This window comes from Symsagittifera roscoffensis, chromosome 3 (genome assembly GCF_963678635.1).
Source record: "Symsagittifera roscoffensis chromosome 3, txSymRosc1.1, whole genome shotgun sequence".
Lineage (NCBI taxonomy): Eukaryota > Metazoa > Xenacoelomorpha > Acoela > Convolutidae > Symsagittifera > Symsagittifera roscoffensis.
This window is the reverse complement of record NC_087064.1, coordinates 44096176-44108883: the sequence shown is the minus strand read 5'-3', so window position 1 is coordinate 44108883 and position 12708 is coordinate 44096176. Positions and strand designations below refer to the sequence as shown.

The 12708-nt window shown below is 47.3% G+C and overlaps 1 protein-coding gene across 1 annotated transcript; it reads right to left on the bottom strand.

Moving 5' to 3' along the window:
• Positions 1–11485: 11485 nt before the first annotated feature.
• LOC134841728 (uncharacterized) lies at positions 11486–11851 on the bottom strand. Its single transcript, XM_063857763.1, has one exon. The coding sequence runs from the start codon at positions 11849–11851 to the stop codon at positions 11486–11488; it is 366 nt and encodes a 121-aa protein (XP_063713833.1).
• Between the last annotated feature and the right edge of the window lie 857 nt (positions 11852–12708).

Genomic DNA, 12708 nt, shown 5'->3' with positions numbered 1-12708 from the left:
GCACATGCTTGGCTCAACAAAGTAGGATGGAAGGGCATGTTTGCAACTTGGGACACTGCCTGATTACGCTGAGCGAGCAGCATCGACAACTGGCACGATTGTACGGAAGATTGAGCATGTCAGATAAGAGTGCCATGGAGTTGGTCGCAGACTGCCATGGGGTGACAGACGTAAGCTTGATCACAGCCCTGGGATTTTGTAGCATGACGAGTTCGATAGAATCGCTTGAGCGCCTAGAACGTGCCCATGAGCTAGTGACGTCCCTCAGCGTGGAGGTATTCCCTGGAGCGTTACAGACAGAGCAGAAGATTGGGGGCTGGCGAGAAGCTCTAGAAAATGAAATGAATCTGAAGGATAGTGAAGCCTATCACAGACCTACTGGTTCAAAATATATGGTGGGTTCAAGCTCCGCGCCATACTGTAATAGCAAGTATCCTACGCACATGGTGGTAATGGATGCGAGGACGCAACAAGTGTTGGTTGACCAACTTTTCTCTGTGCCACAGTGCGTGAGGTTGGCCAGAATGTCGGAAAGGTCATATGACTTGGTGGCAAAGATCTTTCAGGCAGTCCCGAAGAGATCCGAAAGCGAGTTGCAAGACGTTGTGGGTGAAGAGTTCATGAGACTGAACAAAGGCAATGTGAGTGAGTTCCAGAAACAGAAAGCGAGTGGAGCCCTACCCACTGAATTCCCCACAATAGAAGAAAAAGACGACTTACATAGAATTCTGATGGAGGTGGAACCGTTGCTGGGAATCTCAGGGTATCGGACCCGAAGGAACATAGTGAGAACCCATGGGGAGTATCCTTGCCACTGCTTGGCGCAGACGTTGTGGTACCCCAAACGCGGGAATCTAATGCTAGTATGGGACGTGGAGGAGTTGTACTCTACTGGGTTACCTGATCAGAATCAACAGGTGTCAATCGTGGTGGTTAGTGCCATGCTGGCAGTGAGATGGCTGGAGGCTAACGCCGACGCAAATGAGCAGGAGACGGCCGTGCCGACTCCTGAGCAGCTGAGCAATGTGAAGATGAGTCGTGAATTGGATCTTTTTAGAACCACCTGCAAGGTTCTGAGGATACCTAAAGCCATTGAAAGAATATGGTCAAGGCAAAGATTGATGCCTTGGTTCCGTGCAGTGATGACATCATGGATGTATGAACGCGCGAAGCGTCACATGTCGAGGAACACGGAAGCCTATCAATCTTTCCAGCTAGATATAGGACCAGGAGCCTATAAGAGAGCTTTCTTGACGCACAGAAACGCGGTCACCACAGCGGTGAAGCGGGTAGCTGGAGCGCCTTGTGTTACTGAGGATGAGAAGAAAGAGGTCTTAAGAGCCGACCTAGAACGAAACGTGAGCCTATGTCTTCACAACAGCTTTTGCAGGAACCGGGAGCAGAAGGTGAATGTGGACTTGCTACCTTGCTGCAAACCGAGGCTGTTTGAACAGGAGAGTTGGGGCACGGCCCGCAACTCCATGGACATGCTGGAGAAAGTGTTGGAAGACAGCGAAGATCAGGATGGAGAAGTGATGGAGTGAAGATGACCAAAGAAGAGAAGAGAAAGAGAGAAAACTTGATTGTATTTGTGTGTTAAAACGTAAACCAATCAACCAAGTTTTGATTATTGAACTTCTGAAACTTTTTGTTTTGATCTAGTTTGGTCAGACCAAACTATAATGTTGCAATTGTTAAAATTGTTGAAATTGTTGATTTTAGTTATGGCTATTTATGTATGTATATGAGGAACCTAGGTGAGTATATTTACCTATTTATTTACGACTGAAGTTTTTAACCTGTGTAAGACACAAATTCACTGTGTGGCGACATGGTAAGTTTGAGTAAACTCGCTCTGGAAGGGTGGGTAACTCAAGAACTTTCCTGGCCACAGAGTTTCTTAGTTTTAATATTGAAAGGACCGCATAAATGACTGATTATACTTGGTGAGTAACGTTAAGTTAATTTTAACGGGTGCGTGGCCGTGCCACGTCCCACTTTTTAATCACAAAGAGCGAAAAGAAGTTTTATGGCAAGACGACGTAAGTAGTCAGAAAAGAAATTTTATCTAGGACACTCCTCATGGTGCAAATTTTGTGAAAGTGTTGAAAGGCAGTGAAATGTAGTACGATGCCATTTGTGAACACGTAGTGAGTTGAGGTGGGGTAGATAAATTTCATTTTCTTATGCGATTTGTAAGATTGATGGTAGAAAACTGGATAACTACTTGACGATAACCCGGTGTTATGCGATCAATAGGGACATTGATGGAGACTTGTCCGGGGAGTATGTGCCATTCTGCCAGACTGGCACAGCACAACTTTCCGGCGACGTAAAAAAAGAACGACTAAAGGCCTTATTGATGAAAAAGTATTGCGAAGGAGGGTCGGAATATTCTAAAATTTTTATTTTTATTATTAAATATTTTAAAATTTTTATTTTTTAACGAAAATAAGAACAACGACAGATATAGTGAAAAACAGTCGTACCAGAGACGGAAAACACGAAGCCTCTTATCGTGGCAACAACGCACGATAAGACACTTGTCAACAGATATTGGTGGAGAAGGAGGCTTCAGTGGGGGAAGAAATATACCACGGAACCCTCCCGGGACACAAATTGGAGGAGATAAGAGCGTTATCTCAGGAATATTACGGGAGCGGAGGCTTGGTCCCCCAGAGACTGTTCTATGTGAAGGGACTGTATAAACTAACTTTATAGCTGCTGGAATGTCATAGATCTCTTAATTAACACCGTTATTGTTTGATATTTCAGAATATGAGCAGCTAGAAAGAGGAAAGGGTCAATCCATCTCCAATGGATTTAATATAGAACTGTCACAAAAAAACATATTAAAATAGGTTGTTCGAGCCGTGTTTTTAATGACAATCACGTAGTCTGAGGATCCGAGACTCAGCTATGTGGTTGTGTTCGCATGTAAACGAAAGCTGATCAAAAGTAGTTTGACTGATGGCCTAAAAATGGTAACTTTTACTTTGCCCTAAACAGACCAGAAAATCAACTGGCAAGGTCGAGACGGTGAAAAGCCAGTAGGATTAAGGTAACTGACGCCTGCCAGTCGTTAATAGGTACTTTTCCTACGCTCCGTCGCTGTGTAGTATTTGGGCGAATGTTACACTCCTCTCTCAACCAGAAAACCCATAAGTCGAGTCAAGGCTAATGCCAAGCTCTCTGGATTTACGTATTGCCTATCAGTGGCCTTAGTAACCAGGAAACACAAATATTTATCTGGTATCTGTGATGCAACAGGGGGCAGCGCTATCATCCCTCCCACACCAGGCCTCTGTTTCCATAAAAACTCGATATTCTTGTACTTTTAAAGTCAGCCGCTAGTGCTGTTTTGAAGCTTACATCTGCGGTTATCGCTATAGCGCATGTATGTTCCGTGAGTATGAAATCGCTGTCCGTTATGATGATATTGTTTAAATAAGGGTTCGGTAGGTCAAAATAAGATTCAAAAACTCGTCCAGAAGGTGTCTTTTTAGCGTTCTCGCCTTCCGTTTCCAGTTTTCTGGTTTCCCTTGCCGATTTCAATTTTTTAATGATCAAGTTTTCGGCGTGGGTGAGTCCTACCCCCGCTCCCCGGACAAAAATATCCATCGACGTCCCCGTCGATCGCCCAAAGTCGAGCAGACCGAGGTTGGATTGCGGAACGCGTAGAGGGCCATCTGGGGCGACCCAGCTGGACTCGGTGTTGTCATGGCTGACTTATTTGATGCCGTCTTTATCGACAAGATTGTCTCTTTAGGATCTGCCGGCAGATCGTGGAGTCATTCGAGCACTCGCAAGTTCTCATGAGTCTGCTTCACCTCCACCTCTCATTCTTGCTCATGAGTCTGCTCCACCTCTGCTTCGAACTCTACTTCTGGTTCGGAGCGATCGTCAATCAAATCCTGATCCATGTCATTTACCAAGTCGATCTCTCTTGGCACTGTTACTTCATCCAGTCCTACCAGCGAGTCCATCAAATCACTTAAAACTATCATGTCTATGACGAAATCCTCGCCATACGGGTTGTACTTTTTCTTGCTCCTTCCTTTCTTGCTCTGGCGTGTCTCCATGGTGAGATGAAAGTCAGGTTGTATTTCTTTGTCAACTTCAGTTTGTTCTGGGCAGTCCCAGTCCTCTTCGGCATAAGGTAGAGTTTCGTCGTCCACCTCTACTTGCTCGGTCAACTCCAGGTCCAGTGGTAGATCGCAATCATCCACCACCTCATTTCCGTCGTTTTTGTCTCGAGTACCTCTTTCATTCACCTCACAAGCAGGACCCACTATCAAATAGTCTCCCTCTTGCATGTCCGCTGGGTTGCACCAGTCCTCTGATGAGGCATTGTTCGGTTTGATGTTTTCGTAATGAGCTGCTCTTCCTTTGTTCATTGGATAAAACCGACCTCCTTGGTGCACTTCTGTTATTTGAAATGGGCCACGCCATTTTTTAAATAATTTTTTGGTTCCTTTTGGTGGAACTACTTCCTGGAATACCCAGACGTAACCGCCAACTGAGTAGGCTTTTGCATCGGCAGTCCTTTTATCAAACCTCCTTTTTTGTCTAATTTGCGCCTGTTGCGTGTTCCTCCTGCATAAGTCATTGAGGTCCTGCTGTCTTCTAATAACATCCCGCACGTACGTTTGAGGTGCTGTCCTCTTCCCCTCATATTCAGGGTAGAAAACGTCAACGGAAGCGCTTTTTCGTGACCCGTTAGCATCATATGCGGACTTATTCCCGTGGTGCAATGCTTTGTGCTGTTGTAAGCACCCATCACTTGCGGCAAGTGTATATCACAGTCATCCATGTAGCGTGAGCAATAGACTCTCAACATGGATACCAGCGTGCGATTTTGCCTCTCGACTAGGCCATTCGTTTGCGGGTGATAAGTGGTCAAGTGGGCCTGTGCTACCTGCGACCTTTTCATTAACTCCTTCGTGAGATCACCCACGAATGCTTTGCCATTGTCCGATTGGAATGTGATGGGGCAGCCGTGCCTCGCTATCCACACATATATCAAGTGATTGCATGTTTCTTCCGCTGATGCTGTCATGCAGGTTGCTGCCTCTGCATATTTCGTAAAATGATCAATCATTACTAGCACCTGATTGTAGCCCGTGGCTATCATACATATCTTCTGGTGATCAATCTGCACTACTTCATTGAATCCCGATGACTATATTGACTGCAGAGGGAATCTTAGTTTCCTGGGGTCTTTCGCCTGTTGACACGACAAGCATGCAGAGATCCAATTTTCACAAGCCTTCTTCGAATCGAACCAGGCCATTCGAATCGTTTCTGTATCCTGTTGTACACTTTGTCCAAACCTTGATGGCCCACGAAAGAGCAACTCAGTCTGGTAAAACTGTGGTAACACTACCGAATTGTACTTGTAAAGGACCTTGTCCTCCTCTTACGTTTACAGGCTACGATTCCGTCTTTGTTCAGGTACAACAAATCGTTTCTTTTCAGGTAGAACTGCTTCAAGATCTTATAGCTGTCTTCTTCCAAATCTCCTTTGTCAGGTGCTCCATTCTCGATCCATCTTTTCAGATTGCTCGTCATTCTGTCATTTTGTTGAGCCCTTAGGAGGTCCGACAGCCGGTATCTGGCTTTCAGATACGTCTTTATCACGTTTAATTGCCCGCTCATTATCGCTGCTTCCAGTCCACCAACAAGGAATGAATCGCAATCTTCGATACATCAGAATTGGAAGTGGTCTCAGATGTGTTGTCCCAGGACTGAGTCCTCGAGTCATCACTTGAGCCGAATGATTCCACACCATCATGTTCCAATCTGTCTGTGATGTTTCTCGACGCCCCGGACAAAACTTGATCGCTTTGAATCCAACTCCCCGGACAACATTTTATCCCTTGGTTGTCTCAACAATCTCTCACCGGACAAAACGTCCTGCACGGGCCCGAAGGTGCCTGACTCCCCGGACATTGTCTCGTCCCCGGAAGAACAATCTGAGCTCGGCTCGTACTCTTCTTTTGCATCCGTGAAATGTCCTTTTCTCGTGAAGCTGGATTTCGACTTGACCCTGACTTCTTCAGTGACTTGGAACGGGGTAGATTTCCCACGTTCTGCGAACGAAGTCCTCAACAAGACATCCTTCGGCGTTGAGGTCATCAGGTGGTTCACTATAGACCGGCAATCCTGTTCCACATCGCGACCGCGAATGATCACTGGCTTCTTCTCCGTTTTCTCAGTGACGGTCAATCGCTGCATGGTTTCCATCCATTCACGATCATGCTTATCAACCTCCCTATCCAGCAAGTCACGGAGCTTCCCCATGACGTCCGGCGCCACGTTCACCGTCCTATTTAACAGAGCTATGCTGTTTATACCCAACCTGGTAAGCTCCTGCTGTACCAGATTGGATCGGACTAGCAGATCCAGCGGAACGGGTTCACCCCTGACTAAAACCTTTATCTCAGCGGCCGTTTCCACTGGAAACTCAGGGTGTCCTGGTAAAGGGTGCCCTGACTTATCCAGCCATCTAGTGAGTGAAAGTTTGTCGTAGGTCCCCTTGTCTAGGAATGAAAACCCGTCTTTGATATCCGCTTGGTTAGCCTGCTTCTCATCGAAGCGCTTATAGAATTCTGTCTTTTTACTGAGGCTATCAGCATTCTGATGCTTGTCACGGGTATGGTGCTCTATGATCATGTGGTATCCATCCAGGCGCACGATCCAACGACCAATATAACTTTGGTCCATCAAATGGGTTTTCAGCCAGGCAAGGGCACGATTATCCACACGCAACTTGAAAGGAGCACTCCCCAAGTAGGCCCTGTTTTTTCCCTGAAAGTGATCACCGCGAAGATTTCCGCTTTTGGTGCGCCATACTTCATCTCGATATCGCTCAAAACCTTACTTCCGTAGGCTATTGGACGGAGAACCGTTCTCCCGTTCCACTCTTGCTCCTGGTGAAGTATGCCTGATATCGCAACTACTGATGCATCCGTGTCTAACACGAACATCCCCTTCTCTGTTGGCATGCCGAGGACTGGTGCCTCGCAAAGTTCACGTTTAATGTTTTCAAATGAAATTTGTGCCTCATCAGTCCAAGTGAACTTTTTGCCTTTATTTCTCATCAACTGTTGCATGGGGTATATCTTGTCGGCGTATCCCTTGACGAACTCCCGATAATAGTTAGCAAACCAAATAAAGCTCATCAGTTGTGTATCTGTCTTGAGAGCCTTCCAGGTCAAAACCGCTTCGACCGCTTCGGGATCTGGTCTCACTCTAGGCTTATCCACCAGGCGGCCTTGATACTTTATGGAGTCTCTGAGGATCTCATACTTTGAGGGTTTACACTTCAGACCCGCCTGCTTCATTCAAGTAAACACCTCATCCAACCTCTCTATGTGATCCTCTAAGGTTGGCGTTGCGATCACGACATCATCGACGTAACACATGATGAGATTACCGTATTTATTTGTCCCACTCGTGAGTGCCTGGGCCATCAGTCGCTGGAATGTGGCCGTCGCGTTGCACAATCCGAGCGGCATCCTCTTCCACTGGAACAATCCCAGCTCGCACGTGAAACCCGTTTTCTCACGATCTTGCTTTCGGAGTGGCACTTGCCAGAACGCCGAACCCAAATCTAAGGTCGTGAAGAACTTCGCGTCCCCCAGCTAGGATAGGCTCTCATCGATGCGGGGAATCGGGTATGCGTCCTTTATAGTCACTGCGTTCAGATAACGGAAATCAAAACAAAACCTGAATTGCCCCCTTTATTTTTAGCCATGACCACGCCACAAGCCCACGGGGACTTCGACGGCTCGATCATGTCGTACTCCACTAACATCTCGGTTTCCTTCCTGCACGCTTCCGACTTATGAGTGGTCATTCTCCTCGCCCCTTCCCTATGAGGTACCGAGCCCTCTTCTATCTCAATTTCGTGTTCTAAAAAATTACAGCAACCTATGTCGGCCTTATGTTTCGAAAAAAACGTCTGCGTTCCGACTTAGCACCGCCCTGAGCGAATCTAGTTCCTTGTCTGATACTTTGCCTTCAAATGTTCTATCTCAGGTAGGACCGGTTTATTCGCTGCTAACTCTTTTTCTGTCGGTCGCTCGCAAAAATTCGAACAACTAGACCGCTGACACTGACCACTGCACCCGTGTCTAACAGTCCTTTCACTGAAAGTTGTCTGCCCTGCACATCTAGCACATGGGCTGCCAGATCGGCTTCGCAACCTATGTGAACCGCATCCTGTTCAAGCTTGGCATCGTGTCCGATTCGTCGCACCTTCAGCTCTTCTTGGCCAATGTATATCCGGCCTATTTGATCACTCGCATCAGTTACGTGAAATTTTGCGTAGATATTGATGCCGTCCACATTCATCAGAATCGGATATGGGCCATGGACCTCGATGTAATGTCCATCCACTCTCATCAGCCTCGGACCTCCTGTCGTGAGCAGCGCTCGCACTGCCCTGGAGTCCAGCTTGGGATCCTTCTCCCTCAGGTAGTCTGCATAAATGTCCAGGTAAACCAGCGTATTCTCGGACGGTTCACTCAAGTTCTTGACCACCTGGTGTCCTGCGACTGAGATAATGGACATTATATTCGTCCCTTCTTTCGTCATGCCGAAAGTTTCACCCGATCTGACGTTTAGATTTAGTCCCTGCTTTCTGGGTTCCTGTGTGTTCTCTTTCGTTGATTTACTCAAAATGTCAAATTTTTCCCGAAGATCTGTGCTGTCCAGTTCTGACCTTACCCATTGCTCAACTTCCTTCGTGGCTAGCTCCTGTTGGATATTATGCAACGCTGTCCTTGCTGCCAAACCATAATCCACCTTGAGCGGGCCGGCCGACTCTGCCTCCAAGCTCGAGGCTACCACCTCGTCAGGCATGGTCTTCACCTTCTTAGTCGTAAAAGTGCTCGGTGTTGTCTCTATTCTTCGAGACTCAGCCTCGTTCATCAGACGTGCTCGACTGGCTTTGACGCCCGAAAGCGCCTCTTCATGGCGGGGATGTTTCGCGTTCGCCACTGCATCCCAAAATTGAGTGCAGTCCGACTTGAAGTGTCCCTCCAAATTACAGAAGAAGCACCTCGGTCCATACTTCATAATGAGCCCTCTAACGTACTCTTCGTGGTCCTCCTCGGACGCATCAACGTCGTCGAGAAAGTGGCCTATCGCCTTCATGTTCTGTTGGTAAGCAGAACACGCGGAAACATGGTGGTCCTTCGAGCCACAATTCGCACAGGACCTCCTCTTATCCATGTCGTCGCGAGGTTTGTACCAACTGGAGTTCCCTTGGGTTGGAACGCTCCTTTCAATTACTTCCGTTTAAGATCTCGTCAAGCTTCCGCATCATCAGGTCAGATTTGGCATCTAACCTTTTTTCCACGCTAGTCACCGTATGGGCATAGGTTTTGTCATGTTCGTTCAACAATCGCTCGATCTCTCATATCATCCTAGCTTCTCTTTCCTCTGACTCCTTGTTTGCCTGTGCCAAGCTCTCTGCCAGGCATTGATCGGTGTTGCGAATCAATTGAGTCTGATCGACTCTCGGCCTGGTCGGTGATCAGACATGGGCCTGGTCGGCGAGGCGGACAACGCCTTCCTGCCCATGTCCCTCCTTGGGCACGGCGTGAAGTTATTTGATGTCGTCTTTATCGACATCCTGAATCGTCAAGATTGTCTCTTTAGGATCTGCTGGCAGATCGTGGAGCCATTCGAGCACTCGCAAGTTCTCATGAGTCTGCTCCACCTCCACCTCTCATTCTTGCTCATGAGTCTGCTCCACCTCTGCTTCGAACTCTACTTCTGGTTCGGAGCGATCGTCGATCAAATCCTGATCCATGTCATTTACCAAGTCGATCTCTCTTGGCACTGTTACTTCATCCAGTCCTACCAGCGAGTCCATCAAATCACTTAAAACTATCATGTCTATGACGAAATCCTCGCCATACGGGTTGTACTTTTTCTTGCTCCTTCCTTTCTTGCTCTGGCGTGTCTCCATGGTGAGAGGAAAGTCAGGTTGTACTTCTTTGTCAAATTCAGTTTGTTCTGGGCAGTCCCAGTCCTCTTCGGCATAAGGTAGAGTTTCGTCGTCCACCTCTACTTGCTCGGTCAACTCCAGGTCCAGTGGTAGATCGCAATCATCCACCACCTCATTTCCGTCGTTTTTGTCTCGAGTACCTCTTTCATTCACCTCACAAGCAGGACCCACAATCAAATAGTCTCCCTCTTGCATGTCCGCTGGGTTGCACCAGTCCTCTGATGAGGCATTGTTCGGTTTGATGTTTTCGTAATGAGCTGCTCTTCCTTTGTTCATTCGATAAAACCGACCTCCTTGGTGCACTTCTGTTATTTGAAATGGGCCACGCCATTTTTTTAATAATTTTTTTGGTTCCTTTTGGTGGAACTACTTCCTGGAATACCCAGACGTAACCGCCAACTGAGTAGGCTTTTGCATCGGCAGTCCTTTTATCAAACCTCCTTTTTTGTCTAATTTGCGCCTGTTGCGTGTTCCTCCTGCGTAAGTCATTGAGGTCCTGCTGTGTTCTAATGACATCACGCACGTACGTTTCTGGTGCTGTTCTCTTCCCTTCATATTCAGGGTAGAAAACGTCAACGGAAGCGCTTTTTCGTGACCCATTAGCATCATATGCGGACTTATTCCCGTGGTGCAATGCTCTGTGCAGTTGTAAGCACCCATCACTTGCGGCAAGTGTCTATCCCAGTCATCCATGTAGCGTGAGCAATAGACTCTCAACATGGATACCAGCATGCGATTTTGCCTCTCGACTAGGCCATTCGTTTGCGGGTGATAAGTGGCCGAGTGGGCCTGTGCTACCTGCGACCTTTTCATTAACTCCTTCGTGAGATCACCCACGAATGCTTTGCCATTGTCCGGTTGTCATGTGATGGGGCAGCCGTGCCTCGCTATCCACACATATATCAAGTGATCGCATGTTTCTTCCGCTGATGCTGTCATGCAGCATGCTGCCTCTGCATGTTTCGTAAAATGATCAATCATTACTAGCACCTGATTGTAGCCCGTGGCTGTCATACATATCTTCTGGTGATCAATCTGCACTACTTCATTGAATCCCGGTGACTCTATTGACTGCAGAGGGAATCTTAGTTTCCTGGGGTCTTTCACCTGTTGACACGACAAGCATGCAGAGATCCAATTTTCACAAGCCTTCTTCGAACCAGGCCATTCGAATCGTTTCTGTATCCTGTTGTACACTTTGTCCAAACCTTGATGGCCCATCTGGTCAGGTGAACGAAAGAGCAATTCAGTCTGGTACAACTGTGGTAAAACTACCGAATTGTACTTGTAAAGGACCTTGTCCTCCTCTTACGTTTACAGGCTACGATTCCGTCTTTGTTCAGGTACAACAAATCGTTTCTTTTCAGGTAGAACTGCTTCAAGATCTCATAGCTGTCTTCTTCCAAATCTCCTTTGTCAGGTGCTCCATTCTCGATCCATCTTGTCAGATTGCTCGTCATTCTGTCATTTCGTTGAGCCCTTAGGAGGTCCGACAGCCGGTATCTGGCTTTCAGATACGTCTTTATCACGTTTAATTGCCCGCTCATTATCTCCAGTCCAAGTGAACTTTTTGCCTTTATTTCTCATCAATTGTTGCATGGGGTATATCTTGTCGGCGTATCCCTTGACGAACTCCCGATAATAGTTAGCAAACCCAAAAAATCTCATCAGTTGTGTATCTGTCTTGAGAGCCTTCCAGGTCAAAACCGCTTCGACCGCTTCGGGATCTGGTCTCACTCTAGGCTTATCCACCAGGCGGCCTAGATACTTTATGGAGTCTCTGAGGATCTCATACTTTGAGGGTTTACACTTCAGACCCGCCTGCTTCATTCAAGTAAACACCTCATCCAACCTCTCTATGCGATCCTCTAGGGTTGGCGTTGCGATCACGACATCATCGACGTAACACATGATGAGATTCCCGTAGTATTTCTTTGTCACACTCGTGAGTGCCAGGGCCATCAGTCGCTGGAATGTGGCCGTCGCGTTGCACAATCCGAGCGGCATCCTCTTCCACTGGAACAATCCCAGCTCGCACGCGTAGCCCGTTTTCTTACGATCTTGCTTTCGGAGTGGCACTTGCCAGAACGCCGAACCCAAATCTAAGGTCGTGAAGAACTTCGCGTCCCCCAGCTAGGATAGGCTCTCATCGAAGCGGGGAACCGGGTATGCGTCCTTTATAGTCACTGCGTTCAGATAACGGAAATCACAACAAAACCTGAGTTGCCCCCTTTCTTTTTAGCCATGACCACGCCACAAGCCCACGGGGACTTCGACGGCTCGATCATGTCGTACTCCACTATCATCTCGATTTCCTTCCTGCACGCTTCCGACTTATGAGGGGTCATTCTCCTCGCCCGTTCCCTATGAGGTACCGAGCCCTCTTCTATCTCAATTTCGTGTTCTACAAAATTACAGCAACCTATGTCGGCCTTATGTTTCGAAAAAACGTCTGCGTTCCGACTTAGCACCGCCCTGAGCAAACCTAGTTCCTTGTCCGATTCTTTCCCTCCAAATGTTCTATCTCAGGTAGGACCGGTTTATTCGCTGCTAACTCTGTTTCTGTCGGTCTCTCGGGAAAATTCGAACAACTAGACAATCCATCATTTGTTTCCGACTTCATTGAAAACTTTTTTCTAGAAGATTTCAATTCAATTACTATCTTCAGTATACATTCTTGGTTCGCA

Excerpts from the sequence above, each read along its gene's own strand:
- LOC134841728 (XM_063857763.1), bottom strand. The coding sequence starts at position 11,851 with ATGAAGCAGGCGGGTCTGAAGTGTAAACCCTCAAAGTATGAGATCCTC.